General features: G+C 47.4%; 1 protein-coding gene across 2 annotated transcripts in view; it reads left to right on the top strand.

Annotated features, from left to right (window-relative positions):
• MROH1 (maestro heat like repeat family member 1) overlaps window positions 1-17,479 on the top strand; it is a 2,508,022-nt gene that overhangs the window by 727,260 nt on the left and 1,763,283 nt on the right. For both annotated transcript variants that reach the window (XM_085604508.1, XM_085604507.1), the window contains exon 11: window positions 704-817. In XM_085604508.1, the coding sequence (XP_085460634.1) occupies window positions 704-817 (114 nt within the window). The remainder of the gene's footprint in view (window positions 1-703; window positions 818-17,479) is intronic.

Genomic DNA, 17,479 nt, shown 5'->3' with positions numbered 1-17,479 from the left:
GCATGGCTTACCTATAAGAGTACATTTAGTGTCTGTGCCAGCTTGCTCACAAAATAGTGTATTTAGTGTGTATATATAAAACTTCAATCACAAAGGCATTTATGGAAGGATTATTCCTCCAAAATCATTGCAACCCCTTCTTGGGTTCTAGATAACAAGACAATAATAGGTTATCAATTTGAACCATTAAACTCCTTCTGTCTGCAGAATCTCACATGGTCAGTGGTATTTCTGTTAGAACAATCTTTATACGTTCTAGAGGCAGTTTTAGTGACTAGACTGCAGTACTTCAGGCGCCAAGCTGCTAGATTCAACAGAGACAGACTCGGATGACAAATCTGTACATGAAACCTGGAGTTGAGATCCTGACTCCAAAGTAGTCTGTCTGACAGCTGAAGAGGTTAATGCCATCATTGCAGAAGCCAAAATAAAATGAGTATCTTGTGAGCTTTCTTGAGACAACCACTGACTGGGGTAGCTTCATGGGCAGGAATTCTGATGGAGAAGAAATACAATTGTAATAAAGTTTGATTTCAGTACAATTGCAAAGAAGTGAAACATCAACTTGTGACTATCCACACGCAGTAAAATTGTTTACATTGTTTTAGTAGCCACCTGGCTAATTAGGTTGATGCTTTCTGTTCTAGCATTAATTTTCACATTTAAAGGATGTTTCTGATTTTCTTTTTTTCTTTCTTTGCAGCCTGCTCATTTCCAGATAGGTTGCTCTCCTATATACTTCCAAAGCTTGAGAACCATAATGAGAAGATGCGATTGGGCACTCTAGTCATCATGAAGCAGATCATAAACTCTGCCTGTAAGTAAGCAAGAATCTGCTGTCACTAGTGGGGCATAGCTATGAGATTATGCATCATAGATTTGTGTGCTAGTCTAATGTGAGCACAATGTAAATGTTCACCTAGACTGAGGACAATGATTGCTTTTTTTTTTAGACACATAATTATAATATTAAATAAAAATAAAAAAAACTAGCCACTATACCCGGGGGAACAAGATTCTTATTGTCACCACATCCTTTTGCTGTTGAACTTGTCTTCTGTTACTTCAGTCCTTTCTGATGGCCTGTCTGCCTGCAAGAGTAACATGTTACAGGAAACAGTGGTCCCTGAAAACGAAGAGATTAGTAATACAATGAATATAGCCAAAGTTGGTTCTATATTGCAGTCAGTGTCCAGCCGGACAAAGGCACCTTTAATAAGTTGAAATGCTTAACACTAATCCAGAGAATGTATACAAGCCTGTATCCTGAGACTTACATATCGTAAGGACAACATGTGAAAGACGTTCAGGCAATTTCAAGGATGTTTCTATTTGAAAAATATATAGAGTAGCGAAACATCTGATACATATACTGTCACCTTCATAATACGTTATATACAAAGGATAGAATGTGTAAGGTAGACAACTGTGTCGACGGCGTTTCGATCCATATCAGGGGGCTATCGGATCATCATCAGGACTAATCAATTAAATTGCCCATGTTCAAAAGCCTGAATTTACATTAGATAATATATAACAAAGCAACAAAAAACATCAATATGAAAATTGGGAGAAAAAGTGCGGGGAAAAGAGGAAAACAATAGCACAGTAATTAATTTCGTCGTTTTCAAAAGAACAAAAGCACAAAATGAAGAAATGCGTCAGAGCAAGCAACTATCTACAACAGAGGAAAACAATCAAAAGCACGTAGGCAGCTGGTGAAATACATTGTTATGAAGGCATGGTGGACATGAAGTGTCCATTTGAAAAACTGTGAAGTCACCTGAAAAGAGGTAAGGTGAGAGGATGAAGTTAGCTGCAATATTAAAAACGCACACATGTAAAGCAGGAAGGTAACCGTGTGACTAGTTGAGTTTTGCAGTAAAGAGCTACGCAATCAATGGGCTATGCGTGAGTGGTTGGTTGAGTATATGGCAGAATGTAACCACAATCAAGTGATCTCGTAATCAAGAGTTGTAAAAGTAAGGAACATTCGGCTGTGCGCGCACTAGTTAAGCAGCAAGGAAGATGGTTCAATACACGTGGAAGCCTTAAAAACCGGGCAGCGACAAGGAGGCCGTGCGGTATCACGTAGTGAAAAACCATGCCATAATCGTGCTGAGGAGGAAGGAGGGAATTACCTCGGTGATCAAAATTGAAGTCTTGGGTATTAGGGGGGTGTCTAGGACGGGTAGCGCAACCGGTATAGTTCAAGGGGACGCGTGTCTAAGTATAGAGATGGTAGGGAAATGCCTGTGGAAAAAAGGGGGTGAAGTGAGCGAGAGATACTACGGTGGTTAAAAGGCGGTTGAACGGGGTTGAAGAGGCTTACTTACGGGTTAGGGATTCCGGGAGTACAGGTCACGGTACGAAATGCTGTTAGTCTGTGAGGACAGAAAAGGGCAAGGTGTGGGATAAGGAAGCGAATGGTGGGGGTATTGTGGGGGGAGAGCAGGGGTATTCCGGTAATAATCCTTACCTCAAGGTGGTGAGAGAATGGAATTCTGTGGCCACGTCAATTGCGACTCGCTCGGATAACGTAAAAACGAAAGTGAAGCGGATGTGAAACTCCCGTCATGCTATTGGTATAAGGAGTCATGTGGTCAGTCATGTGATCGGGAAGAGGGGCGTGTGACCGAAGGAGAGTGCACGCCTATTCTAAGGGAAGAAGTCGTCCGATTACAGGCGCCATATTGGGAGGGTGAAAGGAAGGAAATGTTGATTTAGGGCCAAGAAGGTGAGGGAAATGAAAACAGATAAGGGTTTCAGCAAGTTGCTACATAAAGATATCGTGTTTAAACGATATGCATTAGAGTGTAATCAAAAAACATATGCAGTAATACAGAGTTGCTTGATAAGCACGAGCTTGTAATACGGAGCAATTTCATAAAAATTCCATAAGAGCAAGGACAATGGTGAAGCACACGAGTTAAGGATGGAGGCAACAAAAACGCTGCCACAGTTAAAGTCCAAGTAGTTAAAGAAGAGCAGTCCAGGAAGTTATAGCAAAGAAGTTCAATCCTCAAGGCGGTTGAATTCTTTAACTGTGTGCCAATGCAGAGGAGCAAGTGAACCAGAAGCAAATTGATGCTTAGCTTTCTTATGGAGCATCGCCACTGCTGTGTTCTGACCACCTTTATTCTTTTCAACACATGTTGCGGACAGCCATGATGGAGTGAGTTTCCATAGTCTAGACAGTAGAGTCAATGACTGCACCACTATCCTCCGATTGGGAGGTGGTAAGAGGTCCAATACCTTTCCAAGTGTTCTCATAATACCATAACAGGTGGATGCTAATTTACAAACTTGGGTCTCAAAAGTTAAGTTCTCATCTATACAGGTGACCAGGTTCTTAATTACGGTCTTCTACTGGGGCCGAGTACCTAGAGATTCAGGCCTGCAAACTGTTGACCTACAGTTAATATTATCGATCACCAACACCTCCATTTTGTCTCCATCAGTATTTTGACAGAATAGCGCCATCCAGGCTGCATCTTTTTTCAGACAGGGTTTTAACTGGTCACTGCTGAATTGATTATCCTGAGTTAGGGAGATAATGATTTGAGCATTATCTGCATATGATCTGATTGGGAGAACATAAGATTGAACGACCCTTGCTAAAGCACTAACATAAAGATTAAGATAAGCACCCTGAGGCACTCCACATTTAAGGGGGAAAGTTTCTGAATAAAATGGCTTGTCGTAGACCTGATAGGTTCCATGATCCAGGAATGACAATAACCAGCATAGTGTTGCTCCCCACATTCCTGAGATTAAATATCTTTGCCCTAGCAAATCATCCGGGACAGTATTGAAAGCAGCACATAGGTCCCATAAGACTGCAGCGTTACCTCCATGGTCCAGGTTCATTTTAAGTACCTTGACGACCGCTAACATTACCGTGTCTGTGCTGCGACCTGACTGAAATCCAGTTTGCATATAGTGGAGCACAGTATTGTGTTCCAAGAAAGCAGAGAGGTGTTTAACATGGATTTCAAGAACCTTACCGATTATGAGTAGCAGGGAAATTGTTCTGTAGTTTTCTACTCCTCAGTGATCAAGGGAAGGCTTTATAAGATACCACTGCATGTTTCCAAATGGGTGGTCATGTACCCAACTGAGATGTTAAGTAACTTTTGCAGAAGAGGAAAGGTTATGTTCGAGGCATGTGAGCTGTAGATCACATGCTTTGCAAACTCCTGCCATCTAGTGTTGTGTCCGGATGTTTGCAAGTTGTTTTTCTTCAAAGAAGTCTTTCCAGTTACGAGGTAAGGTGATTCCTCCTTTCAGTGATAGGGCAAATGAGCATTAACTCCATTGTTAGATTGTTTTTTTCCGCCATCCCGTTTGGACGCGTATTGCTGCGCTTCGGTTCAAAATCGTTCTTCAGGCTCCCCTCGGTGCACAATCCACAGTACCCGCGTCAGTATTGTTTCGTACACACATCTCACTCCTCGGTGTACAAAACAGTAGTCGAAGAAAAGTTCTGTTTCGATTTGAAGACTCGTGGAAGGCCATCTTGCCTAACCTAGTCAGTCTACCTCGCACTCGATGAAACAGACTCCATTCAAATTCTGTCCTCAGTGCAACGCCAAATATCCTCGCACCGACTCGCACAAAATTAGCAATTTGTGCTCATCTTCAGAGCTCAACAAACAAGACTGTGACACTTGCAGATTGTTTCGATTGAAGAAACCGTTCTGCGATCGCCGGGCTCGACATCATAAAATGCAAAGCCAGAACATCGAATACACCCCAGACATATTTGGTGAAGGATCCGAGCAAGAAGAATTAGATGCACAAGGGGCCGAAGAGGAGCAGGAAGAGCCTGTATCTATTCCTGAAGCGGACTCAGAGATGGAAGATGACATATCGCAAGGTTAAGGTCCCTTGAGTAGCCAAACACCCCTTGTCCCGACATCCAACTCAGACTAAGCAAAAGGCTTTGGTTCCACCTCCGGGCCACGGCGGCACCGAGAAGATGTTGCGGACGCCCCACCTCTCGTCTCGGCACCAAAACACATTGAGCCTTCCGGCTCTGGATCGAGTTGACCAAAGTCAGGCACCGAGCCTCAAACCGTCAGGCTTAAAGCCAAAGAGTGCTTCGGACGCCCTTGATGCCGAAATCGAAAACGGCTTCAGATACCAAACCTTCCGTGCCAAAAGATCATTCCATCCTGGCACCGAAGTCCTCTGTGCTGAAACCGAAAAATGCTCCTTCGAAGCTGCAGGATCCGATTCTCGACTTCCCATCCTCCATATCGGATCCTAAACTAAAGGAACTTTACATTAAACCTGTTCTCTTCCAGGGGATCCTCATTAATAGTCATAAGCACATGAATATTCCCGCCCATGTGCGGGACCCCGGAAACACATCACATATATGTGAAAACCATATATGTGTATGTATGTATGTGTGTGTGTGTGTGTGTGTGTGTGTGTGTGTATATATATATATGTATGTATGTAGAAAACACACAATGCAGCCTCCCATAGATATGCAGAGCAATGTTGCAATGAATTCTCATATACATAAATACATTCCATTAAAGCAGGGAGAAAGAAAGTCTTAAACTGCTGTAATTTACAGCAGAAAGCACAATCTTGCAAGGAATAGTGAAAGAAAACATTGCCAGCACAAGGGCTGCATTGTAGAAACATTAGTGTAGAAAGCTGAAAAGCTAACCCACAAACACTCAGATAAACTGGCACCGTGCCTTTAAGGTGCCTTTAAGACTTTCTTTCTCCCTGCTTTATGGGAATGTATTTATGTATATGAGAATTCATTGCAATATTGCTCAGCATGTCTATGGGAGGCTGTATTGTGTTTTTTTTTATATATATATGGATATATATATATATGTAACCAAAGTGCCCTGAAGCATTAGGACGGCACTCGACGGCACCCTGCCATGCGGCTATCCGATGCAGCTTGCCTTCCTGCTCTATTTTCAATCATTGCTGCCAACGCGTTTCAGGGTATTCAAACCCCTTCTTCATGGGCTAAAACAGACATCTGAGGCTCGCAATGCAGTGTTTCCGGTTTCTTTTATTGGTATCTCAGTAATAATGTTACCATGAGTTATCCAAGACGCTACAAGCCTGTGATCAAGAGTCAGGAGACTCGAAACGCGTTAGGCATTTGCTATGTCTGGCACAACTTTAACCAGTCTTGCTGCTGCATTCAAATAAAACTTTTAAAAAGTGGCCTGCAGTGGAGTGCTCTTTCGTCTTGGATAACTCATGGTAACATTATTACGGCTGTCCCGCCGTGAAAGACGCACCGCCATTGAAATGTTAAAATGGAGCCGCTGGGGCACAGAACTGTTCGCAGCCCCGTCGCGGTCACAGCGGACCTACTCATGGTACTGGTTTTTGGTGTCAGCAGCCCACTGATGGGTTATAATTGCATATTTAATTTGGCAAAGCGGAACAAACCCACTGGAGGGTCTCAATGTAATATGCAGCAGCACTACAGATCCCATGGTGCACGGCGTGGAATTCAACTCACCTGCGAGATCCCACTGGAGGGATATAACTGGCGTGAACTGCTCCTTGCTCCGTGATGCCGCTACAAGCCTGTGATCAAGAGTCAGGAGACTCGAAACGCGTTAGGCATTTGCTATGTCTGGCACAACTTTAACCAGTCTTGCTCCTGCATTCAAATAAAACTTTTAAAAAGTGGCCTGCAGTGGAGTGCTCTTTCGTCTTGGATAACTCATGGTAACATATATATATATATATATATATATATATATATATATATATATATATATATATATATATATATATAATATATATATATATAGCTACATGTATGGTTTTCACATATATGTGATGTGTTTCTGGGTCCCGCACATGGGCGGGAATATTCATGTGCTTAGGATTTTGATGAGGATACCCCTGGTAGAGAACTAGGATTACAGGTCAGTAACTTATCCATACAGGACATCTTCCTAGCAAACTGCCTCAGAAGCGCAAACCTGAGACAGAGGACATACAATATAAAATTCCTTTAAAGAAGGTCTGCCCTAACCCTTCTCCTCCTCCTCCTCCTCCACTTTCCCCTACACATTCACCACCTTCTTCAGCATTAGAGCATTTGCTTATCACACCAACCATCTCTCCACTACCAGCCTGATGATGATGATGATAAAGAAGCTCATTTACCTGTAGATCCCTGGAAAGACTGGCATACTGATTCACCTACAGATAATGACCCAGACTTTTACCCTGCAAAGCCTTCTCCTCGTGACAACATAGGGTATTTAAAAAAACTTGCTAGAGCTGCACAAAATCACAGGGTACAATTACACAAAGAATCCCTAGAAGATTTCTTGTTAGAAACTTTGAGTAGTACAGCTAAATCAATGAGATCCCTACAGAAAACAATGTTTCCTCGTATAAAGGCAACAATCAATCTTCCTCCACAAGAGGCTTCTTTAGAGGAGGATACAAAGGAAACAGCAAAGATAGGGTAATTCCCCTTCCTCTAACAAGCAGTGACTTGCCTATCCTTCCCCCGATCATTTAACACCTGTTACGATTCCTCCCCATTTGGCAATTCATAACAGACAAATGGGTGTTGGGACTTATCCAACATGGTTATTGCCTAGAGCTTGCCACCAATCCTCCAAACATTCCACCTCGTTCTCACAAAATGTCACCAAAACATTTGCACCTGCTCAAACAGGAAGCTCAGTCTCTCTTACTAAAAGGAGCCATAGAGCCTTTACCGTTACAATATCAAGGGTCAGCCGTGTACTCTACTGTATTTTTTAATTCCCAAAAAGGACGGCTCCTTGAGACCTATTCTGGACCTTAGAGAACTAAACTACTATATACTCTCAGAACATTTCCACATGATGACACTTCAACAAGAGCTCCCACTTTTAAAACAGACTGTCTACTCCAGACTTAAAGGAAGCATATTTCTATATTCCAATTCACCCCGCTCATCGCAAATATCTCAGATTTGTGATAGTGGCTCAGCATTACCAATTCAAATTAATACCGTTTGGAGTCACCACTTCTCTCAGAGTATTTACCAAATGCCTGGCTAAGCTGAGAAGATAGCACATCCATCTCTTCCCATACCTAGACGACTGGCTCATCAAAGCCAGCACTTACCAGAAGTGTCTCCAACACACTCAAGCCACAATTCACTCACTACATCAACTAGGGTTTACAGTGAATGTGTTGAAATCCCATCTGCAACCTTCAAATACAGACTTATCTGGGGGCCAAAATAGACACTCAAAAAGCTCTAGCCTCTCCCAATACAGCCAACACTCTCAGTATTCAGTCTCTTTCCACTCCGTTTCAGCCCAAGCAATCATTAGCAACCAGAGTCTTCATGCAACTGCTAGGAATGATGGCGTCTTGCATCGTAATCGTTCCCCATGCAAGACTTCACATGCGTCCCCTTCAAGAATGCTTAGCAAGTCAGTGGACCCAGCCGCAGGGTTAATTGACCAATCTAGTGTTGGTAGATTGATGCACCCATTGCTCTCTGCAGTGTTGGAATCCACAAAATGTATCCAAAGGGCGGCACTCCATCGACCCTGCTCCACAGACAGTGCTAACAGTAGATGCATCGCTCACTGTTTAGTTTATTATTATTATGCATGATTAATAAAAATCCGTTGCATTCACGTATCATTAACAAATTCATTTACATAATGCAAGATAAAAAAGAATTAAAACCATCATTAAATGCAACATATTAAAATTCACATTTGAGGGCTTTTACAACTCATCATATTTAAAGTGCCTGAGTTGTGTTGTGATTCAGTGTCTGCTTGTGATGTACGCTTGTCTCTCTGCCACTGTGTCAAAGAACTTTGTAAGTTGGCAGTTTAGCTGTGTTTCCGCCAGATTAAAGCCCAGTTTTACTACCTGCCTGCAAATCCTAATACCGCTCTGTTTGAACGTTGGTCTGAGTAAGGTACGTCTTGTGTCCTTTAGGTTGGGCAGATGATATGCACAAGGTCCTAGTTTCCTTTTTTGCAAAGGCAGCAGATCTGCTCTTCTGGTCTCCTTTTCCAGGGCAGCATGTGCGGAAGAATTGGTAAAATGCCAAAGAGGAGCTTTAGGAACATTTCCTTTATCCTCGATTTGATTCCTGCTTTTAAATAAAGAAGCGGATCGTTCTCTGATGTGGATCAGCTGGTTGCAGGATGCCGTGCAACGTAACGCCAGTGTCTCATCATGCCGCACGGTCACTACCGGTTTTCGCGGATTTCCTTATCTTCTGTAATAGATACCATTCTTGTTATTTTTGTTGCTATCTTTTTAAAACTCTTGATCTGTAGAGGTTGTCCAGAGGTTGGTTAGTCCCAGTCATTTTAGAGTGAAGCAAGTACTCCCTCGCGGGTGATTTTCCACGGCATGACAGCCTGTTCTAAAGGTGCGAGTTTAGGTATCCTGCTTCGCACCTCTGATCTTGTGCCAGCTTTTTAGATATGCGCCCCTCCTTTCCACAGTTTTTGTAGCCCAAATTCTAGGTGTATTTAGGCTGGTGACAGTTTGGTAGATGGAAAATTGCTCTGTAAATGTTGGCGTTTGTTTTATCCAAGGCCTCTGCATCCCTCCTTTGCATTCATTTACTTCCACACGTTGGCGTTTTGTACTTTTGCTCAAATCACCTTTAGTAAAGGGTCAAGGGTTAGGTCTGGCAGCACTTTCTCAGAGGCTTCATTGCTAAATAGCTCGTAGTGCCCTTCCTGCGCAGGGCCTCCAGTAGGGGTTTTGTACGAGCCTCTGCCATCCAACAATACTCCAAGGTATTTGTAGGTTGTTACCTGGTCTAAACAATGTCCGTCCAAGTACCAGTTGATCTTTTTCCTCTTATGATAAGTTTTGTTTTCTTTGGATTTATATTTAGGGCATTACATTGAGAGAAACTATTAGTGGTATTCAGGAGGTGTTGCAGGCCAATAGGAGTCCGACTTAACAGCACCAGGTCATCTGCATATAGCAGGTTGACAGCGATGTTTTACCCAATTTCGGAGCATGTGGTATGCTCTTGTCCAGTCCCCCGGGGAGGTTGGCCAGAAAAAGATTAAAAAGCAAGGGTGGGGGAGGAGCCTAGCGCGCAACCAAGATGGCCGCGTAGGCACAGGGTTGCCGAGGGCCTCCACAACCTCCCACGTCTATCCTGAATTTATCCTGATTCTATCGACGGGCTTCTACGGGCGAACCTACGTGGAGGTGATACCTGCTGTCCAAATTCAAATCGGACATCGGGAGCCGGAATAGTATCGATTCCAAGTTGGCGGCCCACTCCGGACCTTGCTCCGGACTCGAGTTGGCATGGTGCCCGGGCAGAAAGTGAACAACAACGGCATGCAGGACTTGGGCCGGTGCGCACCCCCTACTTTCACTTTCGGTTTCGGGTCTCCTCGCTGAAACTGAGGGGCCTTGGATTGTCAGCACACATTTATAGTGGGACGATTGGGTAACCTGCCTGCTCTTGGACACTAGCTGGGACTACCCCTTGAGGTCTCCGAGGCTTCCTAGATTGGTTCTCCGGTGATCGCTCATCGTGTTGGTGGCCGACACCCTTGACGACCATCAGACAATGGCGGCTAGATTGGACGGAGATAAGCAAAAATCCAAGACGACTAGGCGGGGAGCTCATACTCAAGCTAACAACATGGACCGCTATACCCAGTCGAGAGGTTCCCCTGTTGGCCCGCATAAGTCGCCGGAGAGACCCAAGGATGGCCCGGGATCGTCAACGGAGTTAACATTGCAGGACGTCATGGGTGCCATCGAGGAGATGAAAGCGGCGGTCGGCCAGCGATTCGATACATTGGCCCATAAATTGGACACAGTTTTGATCGATGTTAAACTAGTCAGAGCGGACCTTTCACAAACGAATGAAAAGGTCAAATCCTTGGGTCTGACGACGTCGAGTCTGGTAACGGACGTGTCTGACCTGCAAGCCGAGGTCCGTAATCTGCGGACGTCCACTGCTTTGTCTGTCCGTCGACTGGAGGATTTTGAAAGTAGGGCTCGGCGGAATAATGTACGCATAATCGGGGTGCTGGAGAAATCGGAGGTCCCTGCAGCTGACCTCTTTGTGGAAGACCTTGTGATCAACCATCTCGCACCCAAAGGCTTGAGTAAATTCTTTGCGGTTGAGCGGGCCCATAGAGTTCCGGGTGGTAAGCCCAAACCGGGCGCTCCCCCACGGCCCATCATCGCCAGAATTTTTCATTTCAGGGACAGGGATGCTATACTGCAGGCCTCGAGGGTGAGTGGGCCGACGAAGTTCGAGATAAGTTTCTACCCGGACTTCCCACAATTGGTCCAAAAGCAGCGACAGGAGTTCATGGGTGTCAAACGGCGACTGAGAGACATGGACCTGAAATATGCGATGCTCTTTCCGGCCAGGTTGCGGGTTGAGTTTGAGGATCGGACGCACTTCTTTGATCGGCCGCAGAAGGTTGGAGATTGGCTTGATACCCTGCCTCAGCAACAACGTCGAGAGGGACAGACCGAAGGGAACGGAGTGGGCTCGGCTGAACAGGAGTAGACTTTTGGTTCCCGGTGACTGACTATTGTGATGGCACTTCCATATTTTGGTTTGGTGTTTCTATTCAGCGCCTTATCCTTCAATGCCCGGGGGTTGTGGGGTGCTCAGTGAGGCTCTTTCCTCCTCTGGGTTTTCTTTTTGTAGCGTAGTTAATGTTAGGGCGACAGGCACACTGCAAGTTGGGGGGGCTACATGGGCTCACGCAGGGGTGCAGGGTGGGGGGAGTTGTAACGGGAAGGTTGGTGGGGAGGGGGGGAGTTGGGGAATGTTTGTTTGTTTCACAAGGCAATGCGAGGTTAGCTGCTGATTTGTCCTGGTTGTGTTCTCCGGGATGTGGGCATCATGCACGGGAGCGGGGTGGGGGGTAAGGGATTGAGAATACTTTCGTGGAATGTGAACGGACTGGGGGATAGGATCAAGCGCGGGGTGGTGTTGCAGTTTTTGAAACGGATCTCGCCCGACATTGTTTTCCTGCAGGAGACGCATCTGATTGGGAACTCCTTCCATGCCCTGAATAGGCGGGGCTATCGCCTTGCTGTTCACTCTGGTTTCACTTCTGGCTCTAGGGGAGTGGGTATCTTGGTCAGGGCCTCTCTCCCGTTGGAGGTGGACGAGGTGCTCCACGATGATAGAGGGCGATATGCAGCATTGGTGGGGAGATGGGAGGGTAGAACTGTTTCGCTCGTTGCTGTTTATGTGCCACCGGGATTGCAGACGGCTACATTTGCGGATTTGGGGCGTTTGGTCCTGGGACTCCCTGGGGGGGTTCTGGTGTTAGGGAGTGATTTTAACGCTGTTGTATCCGGTATGGAGGACCGTCACCCCCCCAGGGATCTCCCTAGAGCCCAGGCCTGGCTGGGTGGCTTTCTAGATACTTTAGGACTTATAGATTGCTGGAGACTGATGCACCCGGGACAGGCACAATACACCTTCCACTCGGGGGCCCACGGGAGTCTCTCGAGACTTGATTATATACTTATGCCAGCGTTCCAGGCTGGAATGATCGGGGAGGTGCGTCATTTGGCCCGAGGTATTTCTGACCATTCCCCTTGCAGATGGAGGTTGTTCCTGGGGCAGAGGGAAGAGTAGCGCCAATTAACCCCTGGTATTTACGTAACCCTAATGTTCGTGCTGAACTGGTTAAGTCCACTGATCACTACTTCAATGATAATGTAGGGTCAGTGTCGTCTGCTGTCTCCCTATGGGAAGGTTATAAAACGGTGATCCGGGGGCATGCCTTGTCTCTTATTTCCCATGCTGGGAGGTGCGGGAGGGAACAGGTGGTCTGCCTGGAAACTGACATAGCTGAGATGGAGGGGGATTTGGAGCGGGCTGTCACGGATGAGAAATTGCACGTTCTCAGCCTTAAACAGTCAGATTATAGAGCGCTGGTCACGGATGCTGCTATAAGGATGAGTAGAGAGCAACAAGGACGACTGTATGATGTGGGAGATAAGGCCGGAAAGTTGATTGCTTGGTTGGACAGGAAGGAGAGAGCGAGTAAAGTGGTGCCGGTTGTGGAGAGAGTGGATGGCGTGTGTGTGACTGACCCGGTAAAAATTGTTGACTGCTTCGCGGATTACTTCCGTGGGGTATACTCTCCGGTCTCTGGGTGCTCGGAGGAGGACTCTCATCTGTTACTTAGAGATATTGCATTGCCGTCCCTCTCGGAGGCTGATAGCATATTGATTGAGGCGAAGTTGTCGCCGGATGAGATTGCTTTGGCCATTCGCTCGATCGCTTCTGGTAAGGCCATGGGTCCCAATGGTCTCCCCATTGAACTATATAAGTTGCATCCAGATAAGATAGCACCATATCTCCGTGACATGTTCCTCGCTGCACGGGCGGCGGGCTCCCTCCCCCTTGACCAACGTCTCGCTACCATAGTTGTGATACATAAAGAGGGGAAGCCGCGAGAGACTGCTGTGCCTCCTATAGGCCTATCTCGTTGTTGAACGCGGAACCCAAAATTCTGGCTAAGGTATTGGCCAATCGACTGGTTCGGGTTGTGGGCGACTTGATTCATCAGGACCAGTCCGGTTTTATACCTCATCGTAATACCGCCCTGAACCTGAGGCGGTTGCATGGTGTGCTTGCTAGAGCGGAGTTTTTGCGTGAGCCGGCCATCTTGGCGTCTTTGGACGCTACCATGGCGTTCGATACTTTAGAGTGGCCGTATATTTGGGCTGCGTTAGCTAAATTCGGGTTTGGCCCTGAATTCATTGGGTGGGTAAAATTGCTATACGCTGACCCATTGACGCAGGTTGTGGTGAATGGTAGGGCGTCGGCTCCCTTCGCGCTGGGGAGAGGTACGCGACAGGGCTGTCCGTTGTCGCCCCTTCTCTTCGCACTTTCTTTGGAACCTCTCGCTGACTGGTTGCGTTGGGAGCCGTCGTTGCGGGGCATTAGATGGACGCCGGAATTTGAGGACCGTGTCTCCCTTTATGCGGATGACATTCTTCTGTATCTCACCTCTCCTCGACAGTCGCTAATTGTATTGGTGGACGTATTGAATTCCTTCGGTCGTAATTCTGGCCTGATTATCAACTGGGCCAAGTCATGTGTTTACGTCCTCTCGGGCGAGGCCCCCCTCCTGCCGCGGGGGTGCCCTATTCAGATCGCTACATTGGGGTTCAAATATTTGGGAATCTTCATATCACTGGACCCCGCGGTCCGCTATGAGCGAAACCTTCTCTCTCCACTCCAGCGATTGAAGGCCGACGTCGCGAGGTGGCGACGGCTTCCGCTCTCGCCGCTCAGACGGGCGGCATTGTTTAAAATGATGTCGCTGCCTCGCTTTTTGTACGCTTTACAAAATACGCTAGATGTCGTGCCGGCCCGTTACTTCCGTGAGGTGGAGGGTCTCCAGCGCCAACTGTTTTGGGACGGGCGACCGAGGATCGCTCTCGCCAAGTTGACACTCCCTTGGTATGATGGGGGTGTTGCCCTCCCCAATATTAAAAGATACTATTGGGTGTCTCAATTGGCGGCGGTGAACCACGGGATATACGGTCCTGCTTTGAATCCGGCCTTCGAGATGGATAAGTTATTACTTCCGGGCGGGGATTACAATAGGGCACTGTATTCGGCGACTCCGGATGCACGGTTGACAGGACCAACGCAAGTTGCGGTACGCGTGTTGCATGCGGCGAATGCTGCGATGGGGTGGAGGGATCGCTTGACTCGAGCGACGCCGTTGTATGCCTCCCAGCGCTTGGGTTGTCTGTGGAAAACGAAAGGCTTTGAGAAATGGGATATGATTGGTATAAGTAAGGTGGGTGACCTCTGGGCGAAAGGATCCTTTAAAACGTTTAAAATGCTCAAAACTGAATACAAATTAAATGATAGGGAGTACTTCCGATATGCACAGGTCCACCATGCGCTGTGTTCGGTTTTTCCGGATGTTGCTGCTATCCCAGAATATTCCCCGTTGGAAGATAGGGTGTTAGACGGCTATGTGCCCGACAGCACCATTTCCCTGATCTATAAAAAACGTATTAATGATCGTACGGACTTGCTGACCCATCTGCGGGAGGCGTGGACGGCCGACGGATTGGAACTGGACGATGAGGATTGGGTATCGGCGGTGGCCTCCCCGAAAGAGGTGGCGATCCCGGCCCGCCTTAGATTTGTGCAGCTGAAGATACTCCATAGAGTGTATGTCACAGGGCCTGGTTTGATACGTATGGGTTATTCGAGGGATGGACTGTGTAAGCGTGGCTGTGGCTTGTTGGGTACCTTTCTTCATATCCTATGGGAATGTTCGGAGGTCGTACGATTTTGTAACGGGGTACATACTGTAATGGAGGAAGTCACGCATGTCGCTTTGTTACCAGAGGCCAGGAGGTGTTTGCTGAATGTCTGGGAACCAAATGATTATAATGCGGCGCAGACGCAGTGGGTGACTTTGGGGTACATGGTGGCTAAGCGCAATATCGCACAGTTGTGGGGTTCCCCGAGGCCGCCTACGATTTCGGTATGGAAGGAGAATATGGATTGGTGTATGTTTAGGGAGAAGATGGTGTATGTGGCGAGAGGCAAGCCTGGGAGGTGGACTAAGGTGTGGGGTCCATGGAATTCCTATCGTGGGAATATCTGCGCTCCGCCTCTGCCGCGAGAGGTCGACGTCGCTTTGTCCCCCTAGCCGCACATTCTACGTGATTGTGCATGCTTTGTCCTCTTCTCCGCCGCCCCCCACTACCACCTCCTGTCAAGAGTTATTCTAGATAATGTGGATCTTCCCCCGTCCAGGGGAGCGCACGCTGCTATTTCGGACTCTCATTGCCTTGTTTGTGTGTTATTGTTGGTTTTTTTCCTTTTTTTTTTTTTTTTTTTAGAAAATATGAAACCGTCCTTTTTGATCGCCCTTGGACTATGGCCGCGGCCTGTTATATGTGCTTTCGAACTTTCGGGAGCTTTTGCTTCTGGCTCATTTGAATGTATGGAGTCGCCTTGCTGGCTCCCGAGCTTTCTAGCGGCCGGCCCTTGTGGTTGTAGGCCCTTGTTTGTATCTCTTTAATGTGTAATAAAGGTTTCTTCTTAAAAAAAAAAAAAAAAAAGCAAGGGTGGGGGTGGCGTGGCCGAGCAAGATGGCCGATCGGACGTAGACCGTCTCAGCTCCCGGTCCACGTGCTGTTCCGGACACGAAAACGGCGGGGGCGCGAACCTAGGACCGCCACAATTATCACCCACCTCGGAAGATGTGAGGCGTCAGCGGAGGGCCCCTTTCTGACTCCGACGCTGAGAGATTGGCCAGTTTACGCTCTGAGTCAACTGGAGGAGAGAGGCCAGCATCTGCTGAAATGGCGGCCGGAGTCCTGCCGTAGCGGGAAAGCAAGCCCCGACCTCCGGAGGGTGCGCGGGTACACCGGATCACGCCTGGGAGGCTCACCGCCAAGTCTGAGGTACCGCACAGATCAGGAATACTCTTTGCTAGCGGCGATGTGCAGCTTTCACCGGGACTTCCCGCGCCACGCGTGCCTGACTTAAACATGGCGGCCGCGTTTCTGTAGCTAACGGTTGCTGGCACCTTCAACAATCTGGGTCCCTGGTTTTCCTGCGCGCCTTTCATCGGGGCTGCTGTCTCTACTCTATATAGCGGATCCCTTTCTGCAGACCCTAAGAGGCCACCACACACACACAACAGCCCTAGGGGCTAGGAGCGCTGCTCCTCATTAACTTTTCAGTGCAGTCTCATCATGCTCCGCACTGCAGTAGACCCCGCTGGAGTAACACTTTCCCCTGGCCGTAGGCCCCTGGTCTGCGGCCTCTGCTAGCCACGGATTATTGATGTGCTGGCTTGAAGGCTGATATTGTGGGTGCTCCTGTCTCCTGCTCCTCCCCCTCCCCCTGCAGCTCTCTTTGGACTGACTCCTCTCGCCTACAGGAGCTGTGGGGAGTGCTGTGAACTGCTTGCTGGGCCATCCACTCGCTAGCTGGTGATCTCGCTCCCATGTTCTGCCGACAGTTCCTTCTGTATGCGCCACGGCTCGACCACTGTGCTCCTCGATATTCTGAAGTCTGTCCCTGCGCACCACTGTCTGCCATATAACAACTGGGACCCTGCAACTTTGCTTCCTCAGTGGCACCTCGGCACGACTTTTTCGGCTCCATCCATATGCCTCCAAAGAAGACAACAGATAAGACGCCACACAAAGTATCGGACTTTTTCGCATCTGTGGAAAAACGATCAACACTAATCAGCGAAATGGGATCTCCAGCAGTGGCTCTCACGAAGGCAGACCTCCTAACCATGTTCAAGAATTTTAAATCTGAGCTGCACAAAGACATTAGCCAAGATATCAAATCCTCTATAGACCAACTGCGGTTGGATTTGACGGAGCGTTTGTCCTCCTTACAACAAGATGTGGACTCTGTTGGCACTAGAGTTCTTGACCTCGAATCACAACACCAGGAGCAGAAAAAATTCTCTATCGA

The sequence above is a fragment of the Triturus cristatus genome, chromosome 5_1 (assembly GCF_964204655.1).
Source record: "Triturus cristatus chromosome 5_1, aTriCri1.1, whole genome shotgun sequence".
Taxonomy (NCBI): Eukaryota; Metazoa; Chordata; class Amphibia; order Caudata; family Salamandridae; genus Triturus; species Triturus cristatus.
The sequence above is the reverse complement of the archived record's forward strand: the minus strand, read 5'-3'. Positions and strand labels throughout refer to the sequence as shown.